Source organism: Bombina bombina, chromosome 3 (genome assembly GCF_027579735.1).
Source record: "Bombina bombina isolate aBomBom1 chromosome 3, aBomBom1.pri, whole genome shotgun sequence".
In the NCBI taxonomy this organism is placed as follows: Eukaryota; Metazoa; Chordata; class Amphibia; order Anura; family Bombinatoridae; genus Bombina; species Bombina bombina.
In genome coordinates this window covers 315,851,083-315,868,705 of record NC_069501.1, presented here as the reverse complement: position 1 = coordinate 315,868,705, position 17,623 = coordinate 315,851,083, and the positions used below count along the sequence as shown (strand labels likewise).

Sequence of the window (17,623 nt, the reverse complement as noted above, 5' to 3'; positions counted from 1 at the left end):
AAGAAACAAGGGTGAGTACGGCCAACAATCTTAATTTTGGTCTTCAGGGCATGATGGGTCAGAGTATTAATAATACATTTCATAGCTCGGTTAACTCTGTTCAACGTCCAAACAGGTCTGGGATTGGGAGAATACAAGGTAGAGGTAGACAACGCAAGAGGTATGGGGATTTAAAGGGAGAAGGGTTTGAAGTTCCATCAGCTAAGAAGGGTAAGGGTGTTTTAGTGGATAGTAGGTTGGGTACGTCTACAGCTAGTAGGGGCATTGGAATTTGGGCACCTTCTGGGAGTTTGTCACATGTTTCTTTTTTACAGACGGAAAAAGGGCAGCAATTAATGACTAATACGGATCCCAGGGCTACTGGTTTCCAGAATACAGAGAAGGTTACGGCTGCATCTCAAGGGGTTCAGTCTGCAGTGACTCAGGATCCGAGTACAGGTAATGAGGGATCCGGGGTGGTGAATCTGAATGTGGGGGTTTATACAGTTGGTGTGCATGCTGATCCTTTATCTATAACTGTTGTAGCGGGTTTAAGGGACTTGTTAGCCAAATTAGAAGGAGCCAAAGTCACGGGGGGAGTCGCCAATTCATGGGTTCCCCCTGAATTGGCTATCCAAAATAGGGTATTAGGGATTGTTGGTGAGGGAATAAAAGAGGTAGGGTCAGTACCTCAATCTCAAATGGTCGGTTTATCCCAGCAAAAGGTGGCTAATGTTGATAATAAAGCGGCTGGGGGTCCCGAGCTTAAGATTGCTGACACGGCTTTGGCCAGGTCTTGTTTGTGTTCTATCGGGCCTTTGGGCATGCATTTGACGGTCGAGTTAAGAGAAAAGATATACAAGAGAGATTTTATTGAATTATTTTCCCTCCTTCCTCTTGATCAGTCTTTTGAGATACCTGAAGACTCAAAAAAGGATTCGGCCAAGAAGGAGGAGGAGGAAAGGAAAAGACGTTACAGAAAATTACCGAAAACATTTACTAACTGGTTCCAGGCTTTTGTTATTTATGCTAGTGTATTTTCTGTTAAGTTCCCTGATCAAGGCGCGGCCCTCTTTTGTTATTTAGATGAAATTGCCGCTGCTCAGAGAACATACGGTGGTATGGCTTGGTGGTATTATGATGAACAATTTAGACAACGTTTGTCGGTTAAGCCTGAGATGAAATGGGACGATCGTGATATGGGTCTATGGTTAAAAGTGATGACCCCGTTAAGGTCTTCGCAGCCCTTTCGCGGGAGTGCCGGCGGATCTCTTCAAAACGGTTCATCGGCAACAGTCAAAAAAGGTTTCTGTTTTGCTTTCAATGAAAAGTTCTGTAAATGGGGAGCATCATGTAAATTCAGACACGAATGCTCTGGGTGTGGTGGATCCCACCCTTCCATTAAGTGTTTCAAAAAGAACAAATTGGGAGGAACCCAGGAGCTTCTTGAAAAAGGGATTAACTCCGGTGAGGCTAAGCGGGATGGAGCTGTGGCTCGTACTTTACGCTAAACAGAAGGGTTGTGGTGATAAGGCCTTGTTATTGCTACATGGTTTTGAGTTTGGTTTCAGAATTCCATCTTCAGGGGGTGTTGTTCATTACAGGGGTAACCTTAAGTCTGCTAGAGAATGGCCTGAGGTTGTCAGGATTAAACTTGAGAAAGAGGTTACTTTGGGTCGAATGGCAGGTCCTTTTAAAATCTCTCCTATCCCCCATTTGCGTATTTCTCCTTTAGGAGTGGTTCCTAAGAAAGAGCCTGGTAAATTTCGTCTAATTCACCACTTATCATTCCCAAAAGGTGGATCTGTTAATGATGATATTCCGGATGAATTATCGTCTGTGTCTTATACATCATTTGACATGGCAGTTAATTTGGTTAGAGAGGCTGGTCAATTTGCTTTAATGGCTAAAGTGGATATTGAGGCGGCTTTTCGGTTACTTCCAGTTCATCCTTCTTCACATTATCTGTTGGGTTGTTGTTTTGAGGGTTTTTTCTACATCGACCTCTGCCTCCCGATGGGCTGTTCTATTTCTTGTTCTTTGTTTGAATGCTTTAGTTCCTTTTTGGAATGGGTTGTTAAATTCAAGTCTGGTTTCTCGTCAGTAGTTCATTATTTGGATGATTTTCTTTTTGTTGGTCCCCCTGATTCGGACGTTTGTTTGAAATTAAGGGATTGTTTTTATTCAATGGCATCTGATTTTGGGGTTCCTATTGCAATGGAAAAATCTGAGGGTCCAGTTACGGCCCTTAAATTTTTGGGTATTACGATAGATTCTGAAAGTATGGAATGTAGGCTACCTGCAGAAAAGATTGTGGATTTGTCAGAAATGATTCAGCAATTTTTGGCGGTCCGTAAGGTGACTTTGAGAAAAATGCAATCTTTGCTGGGAAAATTGAATTTTGCTTGCAGAATAATTCCTATTGGTAGAGTTTTTTCTAGAAGAATGTCATTGGCTACGTCTGGTGTTAGTAAGCCTCATCATTTTGTAAGGATTAAAAAAGGCCACAAGGATGATTTGAAAGTTTGGTTGGAATTCCTTAAAAATTTTAATGGTGTTGCAATATTTATGGAAGCTAGGATCTCTAATGTTGATTTGGATTTGATAACTGATGCAGCCGGGGGTGTTGGTTTCGGGGCTTATTTTCAAGGGCATTGGTGTGCAGAAGTGTGGCCTCAAGAGTGGGTCAATTTGGTTTTAACTAAGAACCTAGTTTTCCTTGAGCTATTTCCTATTCTGGTGGCTCTGTTTGTGTGGGAAGTTGATTTGATGAATAAATCCATATTGTTCCATACGGATAATATGGGTGTTGTTTCTGCTATTAATTCTTTATCTGCATCATCATTACCAGTTTTGCGTTTATTAAGAGTACTAGTCCTGAAATGTTTAAGTATGAATGTATTTGTCAGGGCAAAGCATATCCCTGGTAAGCTTAATTTGATAGCAGATTCTTTATCTCGTTCACAGTGGTCTCGCTTTCGAGAGTTGGCTCCTCAGGCGGATGTAGTTGGAGCGATGTTTCCTGTCCAACTTTGGAAGCTTGGGACGGAGGATTGGCTGAATTAATTAAAAAATCTTTGGCTCCAGGTACTTGGACGTCCTATGTATCAGTTTGGAAGGAATGGGAAATGTGGTTATGTCAATCTGAAATTAAAGAAGGGTCTGATGATGTCACGGGTTGCTTATTGGAATGGATGTGGCATTGGGGAAATGTGGGTTTGTCACCATCTAATATGGAAAGAAGATTGGCGGCCCTTGCTTTTAGATTTCGTTTATTAGGTTTGTCTGATGTTACAAAGGTTTTTTGGGTCCGTCAAGTTCTTAAAGGCTTGAAGAAAAAGACAAAGGTTAGAGATAAGAGAAGGCCTATTACATTTTCTTTACTTAAAAAAATTTGGGTGGTATTAGCAGAGATTTGTGCATCAAGATTTGAATTAATATTGTTTAGAACGGCCTTTGTATTGGCCTTTTTTGGGGCATTTAGAGTTTCGGAATTGGTAAGCCCTAGCAAAAAAGTTTCAGGAGGTTTACAAAAAGAAGATGTAATATGGAATGATAGCAGAGTAGAAATATTACTGAGAAGTAGTAAAACGGACATATATGGGAAAGGCAAGAACATAGTGCTATTCCCTAGTGGTGGAGAGATATGTCCATGTCTGGTAATGATGCTTTATGGGTCCATACGGCCTTTGCAGGATGGCCCTTTGTTGGTTCACTCAGATGGTTCTTTTTTATCACAGTATCAATTTAGAGCCATTTTAAAAGGTTCAATTGTTTTATTGGGTCTTAATCCTTTAGAGTTCGGATCTCATTCTTTCCGGATTGGAGCTGCTACTGAAGCCGCTATGTTAGGTCTCAGAGAGGATATAGTTAAAAAGATTGGTAGATGGGGTTCAAGTCATTATAAATCCTATGTTAGGCCTGATTTAAGGATATAAAAAAAAAAAAAAAAAAAAAAAAAAAACCTTGAATAGAGTGTATGTTTTGGAATGTTTGAGCTGTAATCATCCTGAATACTCTCTTTATTTCTTTTATTTTAGGTGTAAGGATCGTATGGGTGATGGGGCATTCGTTTATATACTGGGCCAATGCTGAGGCCAGTAAGAAAATGGGCGGCCTTCAGCTTGGGTGTCCTGTTGATCAATGGGAGGTCAAATGGTTTGGGATTAGGGGCATGTGCTGGGAACTCTTGTTTCCGTTGTTTCTAGACTATGGCAGAATGTTTCCTCGTCCTCATGTTTTGATAGTGCATTTGGGGGGAAATGATTTAGGTATGATTCCTCAAAAAGAATTAGTGAGAAGAATCAAAAGGGATCTGGGCAATATAAAGGAACTTTATCCCGGAATTAAAATAATCTGGTCACAGATTACTCCTAGGCTGGTTTGGAGATTAGCGAGGGATTATGATAGGCTAGAAAAGAGCCGCAAGAAAATTAACAAAATAGTTAGCTCTTTTGTTAAGAGGTTGGGGGGAGGTGTAGTTTTCCACCCAGATTTCGAAGTAGATGGGGCTGAGGAATTTTACTTAAAAGATGGTGTTCATTTTAACCAATTTGGGCTGCAGCTATTTCTTTTTTATATAAAAGAAGCGTTGGGAAAAATATTGGGTTTGGCGGGACTGGGCTGTTCGGTCAGTCCAGTCGGTGGCGGGGGTGCTAGTTCCCAGACAAATATGGTATGCAATATGGCCAAGTGATTTGGAGGATTTTAAGTAGTTGCCTCTCCATGGGGTGAGTAGACAACTGGTTTTATAGGGGCAAGGGGTTCCCTATTAAAGTTTAGGTGTCCTTGGACGGACTCAACAGGGATATAGTTGAGTCCAGTTGTTGAATAACGGCCATCTTGTTTTGTGGGTTTGGGAACTAGCACCGCTGTGGGTAATTGACAGTTTTATTTGACAGTAATGTTATTTATGAACATCAGGTATGTTCTGTGAAAAAATGTTTGAAAATGTTTGAAAATATTTATTACTCAATATTTAACTTGTGATGTTAATAAAATGGCTGCGGCCAAATTTTATACCAAAGCTGTGTGTAACTCTTTTATATATGTTATTATGTTAGCTTATAATGGTTATAAGGTTAAGGCCGGGGATTGACGACTTTAAAAGGTCAGGGAACCCCTGGGAGTTCGAAGTAACGGGAAGGGGACTTGACCGTTGGAGGAATTAGGCCTTGGGTGTGATTGGTTGGTACCTGTAAGGGGGCGGGCTTAGCACGCGCTGTTACGCATTTAAGGAAAGAGCGGGAGAATCTGTCATCAGATTATTTTTCAAACCTTTCTGGAAAGTGCTCCCTCCCTCCCTCCCTAATCTTTGTTTTCCTTCCTTGTTTCGTGTTCGTCGCAGCAAGGCGGGGGTGCTAGTTCCCAGACAAATATGGTATGCAATATGGCCAAGTGATTTGGAGGATTTTAAGTAGTTGCCTCTCCATGGGGTGAGTGGACAACTGGTTTTATAGGGGCAAGGGGTTCCCTATTAAAGTTTAGGTGTCCTTGGACGGACTCAACAGGGATATAGTTGAGTCCAGTTGTTGAATAACGGCCATCTTGTTTTGTGGGTTTGGGAACTAGCACCGCTGTGGGTAATTGACAGTTTTATTTGACAGTAATGTTATTTATATATATATATATATTCAGGTATGTTCTGTGAAAAAATGTTTGAAAATGTTTGAAAATATTTATTACTCAATATTTAACTTGTGATGTTAATAAAATGGCTGCGGCCAAATTTTATACCAAAGCTGTGTGTAACTCTTTTATTTATGTTATTATGTTAGCTTATAATGGTTATAAGGTTAAGGCCGGGGATTGACGACTTTAAAAGGTCAAGTACAGCATGCACAGCATGCATAATTTCACACTTCTGAGTGTAGCTGACTGGTGTCTGACATCATAATCAGGCGACGCATGTTTCAGGCTCTGCCCTTCCACATGGCCTGTTCCATCATTCAAATGAAGCACTACTCTGGAGCCATCTTGTGTTAGATTCAAAGCATTACAACCAAAGTTTACCAACTGCAATTAATGTCACAATACACGATTTTCATAATATATTATAAATTCCATGATTGAATATTTTACAAGTGCATATTTAAAAAAAGAGATAGATGTTGTAGGTCTCATCTACCATATGATAATATATTATTAAAGATAGAGTAATGTCTTCACAGAAAGGTATCCAGGCGATCTCCCTATTTAACCCATTGGGGATCAAAGTATCTAATCTTCTAATCCATTCTGCTTCTTTCTCAAACAGCATTTTCTGTCTGTTTCCCTCCTCTTATTAAAGGGCCTACACTATCCAGTACTTGAAATTTTAGTTGACTTTTATTATGTTCCAATAATGTAAAATGTACCTATTGCTATTGTTTTACTCTATCTTTTTTACACTTATTGTTCTCCCTATCATAGGTCAGCCCGCACGGCCAGCCCGCACAGATATTTGATCACATATAACACATATTGAGTTAAATGTGTAATGGCCATTTATAGAAAAATACTTTCCTGATTTATGGTGAGTAACTGTGTTTCCTAACTGAATAGAATGACAGTATTAGTGCTGCGGAATCTGTTGGCGCTCTACAAATAACCGATAATAACATTGAGCACAATTATTGCATGGGTACATCCCCATAAGTATGTACTTGTTGTCAAATTTTTTAATGTTAGACCCTATATCCCCCCTCACTAATTCTTTTCATAAGTTTGGCTATTTTTATATGAGAATAAAGGTTATTATTTAAAGGTATCTGCTAGGGCATGATCTTTAGACAATAGGGGCCATTGTTTTTTTTTATAATACATTTCAAAGGGTTCACAGGATAACCATTGTCATGATCCGGTGTACATGTGCTCAGGAAACAGACCCTCTGGGCAGTGGTAGGGATTTGAAGACACCGACCCCTGACCAGGGGGGGAGTATCCTGGAAGTGGATAGATGATATTCTGTGATTCATAATTGATAGAAGTTATTGAAGAATTAATGGAGAGTGCAATATTTGTATACAATATATTCTGGCTTCACTGTAAGTTATAATTAGTTAACAAGAGTAGCTGCAGGATTCAATGAGAGAAATGTATAGCAATGTGGAATGTACAGGCTTCAGAGTAAACAGGTAGAAGTTTGACACTTAGATGCGAACTAAGGTTTGTTGCAGGTTCATAGTATATAATATTATATAAGGTTGCATGTCAGCGTTAAGCACAGCAGCACAAGTGACAAACAAGTTGCAAGTCTTAGGCATTAATTACTGTTTTGTGCATATATGTGCAAACCAAGGTTTGTTGCAGGTTCACAGTTCATAATATTATGAAGAGCTGTATATCAGTATAATCAGAGTAGCACAAGTGATAGACAAGTTACAAGTCTCAGGCATTAATTACTGTTTGAGCATATATATGCAAAGTAGCGGCTAGATTTAGAGTTTTGTCGGTAGCGACCCACGTAGCTAACGCTGGCTTTTTTTTCCCCGCACCTTTTAAATACCGCTGGTATTTAGAGTTCACAGAAGGGCTGCGTTAGGCTCCAAAAAGGGAGCGTATAGCATATTTACCGCCACTACAACTCTCAATACCAGCGGTGCTTATGGACGCGGCCAGCTTCAAAAACGTGCTCGTGCATGATTCCCCCATAGAAAACAATGGGGCAGTTTGAGCTGAAAAAAAGCCTAACACCTGCAAAAAAGCAGCGTTCAGCTCCTAACGCAGCCCCATTGTTTCCTATGGGGAAACACTTCCTAAGTCTGCACCTAACACCCTAACATGTACCCCGAGTCTAAACACCCCTAACCTTACACTTATTAACCCCTAATCTGCCGCCCCCGCTATCGCTGACCCCTGCATATTTTTTTTAACCCCTAATCTGCCGCTCCGTACACCGCCGCAACCTACATTATACCTATGTACCCCTAATCTGCTGCCCCTAACACTGCCGACCCCTATATTATATTTATTAACCCCTAATCTGCCCCCCACAACGTTGCCGCCAGCTACCTACAATAATTAACCCCTAATCTGCCAACCGGACCTCCCCGCTACTATAAATGTATTAACCCCTAATCCGCCTCACTAACCCTATAATAAATAGTATTAACCCCTAATCTGCCCTAACATCGCTGACACCTAACTTCAAGTATTAACCCCTAATCTGCCAACCGGACCTCACTGCTACTCTAATAAATGTATTAACCCCTAAAGCTAAGTCTAACCCTAACACTAACACCCCCTAAATTAAATATAATTTAAATCTAACAAAATAAATTAACTCTTATTAAATAGATTATTCCTATTTAAAGCTAAATACTTACCTGTAAAATAAACCCTAATATAGCTACAATATAAATTATAATTATATTGTAGCTATTTTAGGACTAATATTTATTTTAAAGGCAACTTTGTAATTATTTTAACCAGGTACAATAGCTATTAAATAGTTAATAACTATTTAATAGCTACCTAGATAAAATAATTAAAAAATTACCTGTAAAATAAACCCTAACCTAAGTTACAATTAAACCTAACACTACACTATCAATAAATTAATTAAATAAACTACCTACAATTATCTACAATTAAACCTAACACTACACTATCAATAAATTAATTAAATACAATACCTACAAATAAATACAATTAAATAAACTAACTAAAGTACAAAAAATAAAAAAAGCTAAGTTACAAAAAATAAAAAAATTAATTACAAACATAATAAAAATATTACAACAATTTTAAGCTAATTACACCTACTCTAAGCCCCCCAACAAAATAACAAAGCCCCCCAAAATAAAAAAATGCCTACCCTATTCTAAAATTAAAATTGAAAAGCTCTTTTATCTTACCAGCCCTTAAAAGGGCCTTTTGCGGGGTATGCCACAAATAATTCAGCTCTTTTGCCTGTAAAAATAAACATACAATACCCCCCCAACATCACAACCCACCACCCACATACCCCTAATCTAACCCAAACCCCCCTTAAATAAACCTAACACTAAGCCCCTGAAGATCTTCCTACCTTATCTTCACCACACCGGGTATCACCAATCCGTCCAGGCTCCAAAATCTTCATCCAAGCCCAAGCAGGGGCTGAAGAGATCCATCATCCGGCTGAAGTCTTCTATCAAGCGGCAAGAAGAAGTCCAGAAGAGGCTCCAAAGTCTTCATCCTATCCGGGCAGAAGAGGAGATCCGGACCGGCAACCATCTTCATTCAAGCGGCATCTTCTATCTTTATCCGATGACGAGCGGCTCCATCTTCAAGACCTCCGGCGCGGATTCATCCTCTTCTTCTGACGTCCTAAGTCCAAATGAAGGTTCCTTTAAATGATGTCATCCAAGATGGCGTCCCTCGAATTCCGATAGGCTGATAGGATTCTATCAGCCAATCGGAATTAAGGTAGGGAAAATCTGATTGGCCAATTGAATCAGCCAATCTGATTGAGCTCACATTCTATTGGCTGTTCCGATCAGTCAATAGAATGCGAGCTCAATCTGATTGGCTGATTGGATCAGCCAATTGGATTGAACTTGAATCTGATTGGCTGATTCCATCAGCCAATCAGATTTTTCCTACCTTAATTCCGATTGGCTGATAGAATCCTATCAGCCAATCGGAATTTGAGGGATGCCATCTTGGATGACGTCATTTAAAGGAACCTTCATTCGGACTTAGGACGTCGGAAGAAGAGGATGGATCCGCGCCGGAGGTCTTGAAGATGGAGCCGCTCGTCATCAGCTGAAGATAGAAGATACCGCTTGGATGAAGATGGTGCCCGGTCCAGATCTCCTCTTCTGCCCGGATAGGATGAAGACTTTGGAGCCTCTTCTTGACTTCTTCTTGCCGCTTGATAGAAGACTTCAGCCGGATGATGGATCTCTTCAGCCCCCGCTTGGGTTTGGATGAAGATTTCGGAGCCTGGACGGATTGGTGATACCCGGTGTGGTGAAGATAAGGTAGGAAGATCTTCAGGGGCTTAGTGTTAGGTTTATTTAAGGGGGGTTTGGGTTAGATTAGGGGTATGTGGGTGGTGGGTTGTAATGTTGGGGGGGGTATTGTATGTTTATTTTTACAGGCAAAAGAGCTGAATTCTTTGGGGCATGCCCCGCAAAGGCCCTTTTAAGGGCTGGTAAGGTAAAAGAGCTTTTCTATTTTAATTTTAGAATAGGGTAGGGCATTTTTTTATTTTGGGGGGCTTTGTTATTTTATTAGGGGGCTTAGAGTAGGTGTAATTAGCTTAAAATTGTTGTAATATTTTTATTATGTTTGTAATTAATTTTTTAATTTTTTGTAACAGCTTTTTTTATTTTTTGTACTTTAGTTAGTTTATTTAATTGTATTTATTTGTAGGTATTGTATTTAATTAATTTATTGATAGTGTAGTGTTAGGTTTAATTGTAACTTAGGTTAGGATTTATTTTAGAGGTAATGTTGTAATTATTTTAACTAGGTAGCTATTAAATAGTTAATAACTATTTAATAGCTATTGTACCTGGTTAAAATAAATACAAAGTTGCCTGTAAAATAAATATAAATCCTAAAATAGCTACAATATAATTATTCGTAATATTGTAGCTATATTAGGGTTTATTTTACAGGTAAGTATTTAGCTTTAAATAGGAATAATTTATTTAATAAGAGTTAATTTATTTTGTTAGATTTAAATTATATTTAATTTAGGGGGTGTTAGTGTTAGACTTAGCTTTAGGGGTTAATAAATTTATTAAAGTAGCGGTGAGGTCTGGTCGGCAGATTAGGGGTTAATACTTGAAGTTAGGTGTTGGCGATGTTAGGGAGGGCAGATTAGGGGTTAATACTATTTATTATAGGGTTATTGAGGCGGGAGTGAGGCGGATTAGGGGTTAATAACTTTATTATAGTAGCGGTGAGGTCCGGTCGGCAGATTAGAGGTTAATAATTGTAGGTAAGGTAGCAGATTAGGGGTTAATAAATATAATATAGGGGTCGGCGGTGTTAGGGGCAGCAGATTAGGGGTACATAGGGATAATGTAGGTGTCGGCGGTGTGCGGTCGGCAGATTAGTGGTTAAAAAATTTATTAGAGTGGCAGCGATGTGGGGGGGCCTCGGTTTAGGGATACATAGGTAGTTTATGGGTGTTAGTGTACTTTAGAGCACAGCAGTTAAGAGCTTTATGAACCGGCATTAGCCCATAAAGCTCTTAACTCCTGGCTTTTTTCTGTGGCTGGAGTTTTGTCGTTAGATTTCTAACGCTCACTTCAGCCAAGACTCTTAATACCAGCGTTAGAAAGATCCCATTGAAAAGATAGGATACGCAAATGGCGTAGGGGGATCTGCGGTATGGAAAAGTTGCGGCTGCAAAGTGAGCGTTAGACCCTTACCTACAAGACTCTAAATACCAGCGGTAGCCCAAAACCAGCATTAGGAGCCCCTAATGCTGGTTTTGACGGCTAACGCCAAACTCTAAATTTGTTGCAGGTTATTTCAGCAATGACAACTAGAAGCAGAGAAATAGTTATAAATTTCTGAGTAAGATGATGTTATTGTAATTAGAGAGTGATGATAAGCAAAAGCATACTTGATTTATAATAAAGTTCAGAGTTTGTTAAGTAGCTGTGTCCAGGAAACAGAATGGGATTATTTTTGATACTTGCTGTTTGATGATATTTAGCATAGGTAGATAGAAAATGCTGTATCTTGGAATAGTTGGTAAATTCATGCAGGAAACAGTCACAGATCTCAGTTGTTCAGGATCACAACTTCAAAGTTAATGCAAAGCACATTAGACCTGAGAAGGCTTAAAAAGAGGCTGAGGTAATCAGGTGCATGAATGATTAATCAGGCAGGCAAGCAAGCTGAATGTAAATACTGCCCAAATGCAGCAGTCAGAGAAGGAAGTCTTAAAGGGATAGAGACATTAGGCTGAGATATGTTACAACCATACTCTTTCACTAGGAGGATCCTCTCTAATGATGTCCCTTTAAGAGAGGCCGGCTGAGCATTGTGGGTCACCTATGATAAGTGCTCGGTGTAGGCAAGAAACACGTTTGGTTTGAATAAAGGATTACATTTTATGCTCCATGATTGCTGGCCATTTTTCTTTTTCTTGAACAGAAATTACTTCACCCATTGTCCAGTTGTACTTATTCAGTCTTTTTTGGCTTTCTGTCATCTTGTCTGATTGTAATGCATGACTGGTGTTAGTATTGCATTCCACATAATTTTATGTAAATAGTTTCCACATAGGGTACATATGACACTCTGTGGTTCTAAAGCTATTTGGGGTAGTACTTGAATATTCACTTCATAGAACAGTTTGCCAAATTTTAATTAAATTATAATTGTCTTTTAGGGAAATAGCTCCTGCCCACTTTTTGAGGAAGATGTGAATAATGTTGTTTAGGAATTGAAGACCAAGCTGTCTGAGTATAGTGGAAATTACCTCACTTTTCAAATATTTTCTAGCACCTTATGTAGTGATTATCCCATTTGAAATGTATGGTACTTGTCTAATATTTTTGATAAATGTTAGCTACCATCACAAAAACCATTTACCATAAAAATATGAATATTTTTATGTAACTTTCAAAATGGCAAATACATAGACACAAATATTTTTCACTTTTCACATTTATTACAACCGTTCATGATGATCTGTGTTTACTGAGATAATTAAAAGCTATATGAATAGTCTAAGTAAGGAACACCTGTTGCTGCCATAGACAATTGAATAATATTAATAATTACATTATATTAATTTTATATTTGGGTGAAAGAAAAAAAATATTTCTAGTTTATTATAAATATTTGGCTGATGTTTTCGTTTGTTATATTATGAATAATTAGAAAAAAGTTCTTGACCTCTTACATAGATCTCTGGTTAAACAAACTTTGGCTGCCTTTACAAGACAATAAATGATTGATCGAAAATTATTTAAAGGGACAGTCTAGTATAAATTAAACTTTCATTATTCAGAAAGGACTTTTAATTTTAATCAACTTTCCAATTTACTCTTATCATCAATTTTTTTTTCTCTTGGCATTCTTAGTTTAAACAAAACATAGGTAGCCTCATATGCTAATTTCTAAGCCTTTGAGGGCTGCCTCTTATCACAGGCTTTTTAAATCTCTTTTCAACACAAAGAGACAGAAAATACACGTGGGCCATATAGATAACAATGTGTTCAGGCACAAGGGGTTATTTAAGATTTAGCACAAAACAATGCTAAATGTAACACAATAGATAATAAACAGTCACAGTCATGTGATCAGAGGGCTGGAAGAAGGTTCCTAGATACAAGGTAATCACAGAGGTAAAAATTATATATTTATATAACTGTGTTGGTTATGCAAAACTGGGAAAACGATAGAAAAATGGTGTGAGTGCTAAAAAAGAAAAATGGTGTATGCTTGAATCCCTAGGTAGTCTAGTAAATCTCCATATACAGATTGTAGGTGCAAAGTATATATGTAGGGGTTGGGATAAGCGCTCTAGAGGGGAGCTCACCAGATATACTCAAATGTAGATTATATATAAAACAATTTAAAAAAAAAAAAAAAAAAGAAACTGTGTGACATATAAAAGGTTTAATATAAAGTATATATCAGCAATATGTGAATACCGTAGTATGCTGAATACCGTAATATACAATCAAACAGTTAAAAAAAAAAATATATATATATATATATATATATATATGATGCCGGCATCAAATGAAATAAAACATTAATAAAAGAAATTTTCCATATACAATAGATCGATAATAGTACTAAGAGTAATAGGTAGTGAAATCTAAGGGTAATATTATACCAATATATGAAAAATAATCTAGGCTTAACTCAGGCAGAGATATGCAATATTATAACGATAAACACAGAAATTGCTTGTACAAATAGTGTTACTAGAAAAGCATGTAGAATCCAAACAGTTCTTAAACCTAGAGCGAGTGTTAGATATGTCCGATCTGTTGACCGTTAGAAACAACTATGGTTGAAAAAACGTGAAATGTGAACGTCACGTCACCTGACTTGTGAGAGTCCTCCAATCATGAGAGTCAAACTGGATACAATGATTATTTGAAAAGAGATCCCAGTTGAAAATAGACACTTTATGTCAATTGTAATACTTGCAAGTATCCGATGATTTTCTTTAGAATGTGTGACAGTTTTTGGTCCTCAGCTGTTCAGAACAGCACAATGTTAATCCGTCTTTTATAGTCCGTCTTCCATCCGAGTAGGCTCCAAACAGTTTGGTGTCCGCTGTGCTTTGCAAAGGATTTTTGCAAAAAGGAATGATGCTATAGTAAGAACCAAAATGTATCAAACAGGCACACAGGGATTATTCATATATCTATCTCAGTGTGTTCAGGGATGTAGAAATGAACCTGTTTAAGTGCCGCAGGAGAGAGGCTGTAATTAGCACTGACGAAGTTGCACACAGGAATTACTCATATATCTCTCTATATATATATCATAGAGATCGAAATGAACCTGTGAGCTGCAACATATAACACAAAGTGTAAGTGGATATCAAATATCAATGTAGAAGTAAGCAAATCTACGCGTTTCGGCAGTGTTAGCTGCCTTTATCAAGATGCTTACTGAGAGTAACCGATGCCTTATATAGGGGAATATGCAATCAGCATCAGGTGTGATAGTGTGTGATCAGGATTAACTCTATGCTGGCCTTATGGTGACTTTGTGAGAATAGGAGTTGTCAGTTATAGGTGTACATATTAATAGTGTATATGTAGAAGCGGTTAATACATGAGTAAACGATGTGAGATATATATCAAGAAATTTATATAAACGGTAATAGATCATTTATAGCTTCACATATAACTGATATATATAATATAAAAAAGATTTCCTATATATAAGTGGAGATTGTCCAATAGATGTATGAGATAAGCTTCTTTTAGGGATTGACATATCAAACTATATAATAGTTTTTCCATACGCAGATACTGAACTAACAAAAATTTTTTATAAGAGTGTCTGTTGAGATAAATAAAAACAGATATTGAAGAGGGAAAAAAAAAAATGTTATATGTATTTATTATTAGCGTCAAGTCTCCAAAATTGTTATGAGATGCAGCAATTGTTCAAGGGATCAGTGATGTTGTAAAAATGGATATAATCTAAATGGAATGAAATAAATAAAATATTACATAAATTTAAATAAACAATACAAGTGTATATGAATATGTGTATCATATGTGAATGAAACCTTACGTAAAATCATATTTATAGATCTATCCACGTGGATCTGAATTTATATAAATAGATATGGATGCAAAAATGTGAAAAAAAGAAGTGTTGTGTTAGTGTACAGAAAGCTAGTTATAAGATAGAATTAAGGTCAAAAGAGCTATTTAATCCTAGTGGGTATACTGTTTTAAACTTGAAAATTAATTCTGCTTCTTTTTTTAAAAGTACTTTTTCCATGTTTCCCCCTCTATTGCTCTGCTTGACTTTTTTCATACCCCAAAATTGATAGCATTTACGGTCTCCAAAGTGTATTTCAGTAAAGTGTTTATAGAGTATTGTTTTAGTGGTCTTGTGCTCAACATTCCAGATATGCTCTCTTATCCTATCTTTGAGTGTACGACTCGTATGACCTATATAGAATAAATTACATGAACATTTTATGCAGTATATTACATTTGAGTCACTACATTTTATAGTGTCTTTAATAGTGAATGTAACTTGTTGGTTGGTGGAAGTTATCTTTTTATTTTTACTGCTATATTTGCACTTGTAGCATGGATAAAATCCAAATATTTATTCCTTTTTTTAGGTCGATATCAATGAAATTACTATTTTTTCTTTTAAATTCACTCGGTGATAGATAGTTCTTGAGGTTTTTTGCTTTCTTAAAAATGAGGTCTGGGTGTTTTTGACTATGGTTCCTAGTATGGGATCTTGTTCAATATAGTGCCAATGTTTAGTAAGAATGGTTCTAATCTCTTTATGGTGTGAATTATATTCAGTGATGAAAGGGATAACATTTTGACCAATAGAAGAGGGTAGATTATCTGTGTGTGGATTTTTAGTTTTTTTGGGTTGTTTATGTAATAGGCTAGATCTATTAGTTTTTCTCACAGATGTTATAGTGTTCAGGATTTTTTTTCTTATTATATCCTTTCTCTGTAAATCTATTGAGTAGGATATTAGTTTGTGTGTCATAGGATTCTAGGTCGGAGCAATTCTTTCTGACCCTAAGCAGTTGGCTTTTTGGAATGTTATCCTTCCACCTGTTTAAGTGGCAACTTTGATAATGGATAAAATTGTTTGAATCTATGGTTTTAAAGTAAGTTCTGGGGGGGCGGAGCCAGCAGCTGTACTGAGCGGTTGTGTTTTACAGGAGCTCTCCTCAACAAAAGCCCATATAACCTTTTTCTAATATATGTAATTAAGTGCTTTAGCCTTGGGGGCATGGGTAATATAATCTAGCTCCTAACCTCCTTGGTTTGTCACCCCAGAGCTTCCTTTAGCCCCCTTCACAGCCGCCAGCCCGCAGGACATATAGCGGAACACAGCCGCAATACGGAGCTGCACCCAGATCGGCTACCCTGAACCTGACTGATACCGCCGGCCACTGCTACAACATCGAGCACTCAGCCACATACTACGGGTCTCCTGCAGGGCCCCTGATACAGTGGTGCATCTTGCGCTATAACAGCACTTGACGACACACACTGCAGAGAGGAGTTCTCACATCCCTACCCACCGCAATTGGGGGTAAGTTACAAGTAAACTCACAGCACTCCTGGGGTCTGGTGGTTGGGGGGACAGATCGGAGCCCACACTTGAATTGACTTTATGAGATGGGACACAGAGGCTGCAGCGGGAGCAATGACAGTTTTTTTTGGCACAAATAGACGCCATTTTTACTAAGTACTTCCACACTAGTTAAGGGAAAGCCCCTCTGCTCGCAACGAATTGCTTACTCTTGAGATAGAGTGGGGGCAGGAAAGTCAGTTCCCTGATTAACTAGGCTGCATAAAGTTACTCCTATTACCAATATTCTTGCAGTGCACTATCTAGGTGTGCAGGGAAGGAAAATTGTTTATTCAGTTGCAAGAGACAGACACAGAGGACTTTGTTTCCCAGCGCTACCTACACTATACCATCTGGTCCCTGCTCTTATTGGCTGCATCCCCTCACATTACAAGCAATTCATCATATACTCTTATATCACATAACACCCCAGTTAAAGCATCCCTGCAGCTTTCAACAACAGAAAGGCCACGTAGCCATAACTAAAAAGTTAAACCTTAAACTCCTGAAGGCAATCCACTGCTCAGAGACACCAATTAATGAAGACCCTAGTTGCAGAGGATCCCTGCCTCTCCTACTACCTTAACTGAGGTGATCTGCTTCGTTGCTCCCACCTCCAGACCCAGAGTTTCTAGGAAGAGAAACCCTATCTTTTTTACAAATGGAGATCTTTTGCAAAAGATTGTTAATTTCCTCTCATTAAACAGTCTATCACGCTACCTGCCACCAACTATACTAAATCTCTCCCCCTCCCCCCCTTTCCTGCAGTCACTATAGGCTGTGGGTCATACCCACTTTCCCTTTTCCGGACTCGCCCAGAGGTGGCACTATCCTGGGAGGGGGGAACCTTCTAAGAGCTCAGCCTTGCAAAAAGACTATATTCACTCCCTCA

General features: G+C 38.2%; 1 protein-coding gene across 1 annotated transcript; it reads left to right on the top strand.

Annotated features, from left to right (window-relative positions):
* The first annotated feature begins 332 nt into the window (after nt 1–332).
* On the top strand, nt 333–17,217 carry LOC128652334 (uncharacterized). Its single transcript, XM_053705270.1, has 4 exons — nt 333–438; nt 4,020–4,338; nt 14,167–14,251; nt 16,999–17,217. Exons 1-4 carry the CDS (start codon nt 336–338, stop codon nt 17,215–17,217), a joined length of 726 nt encoding a protein of 241 aa, XP_053561245.1. The 5' UTR covers nt 333–335.
* The last annotated feature ends 406 nt before the right edge of the window (nt 17,218–17,623 follow it).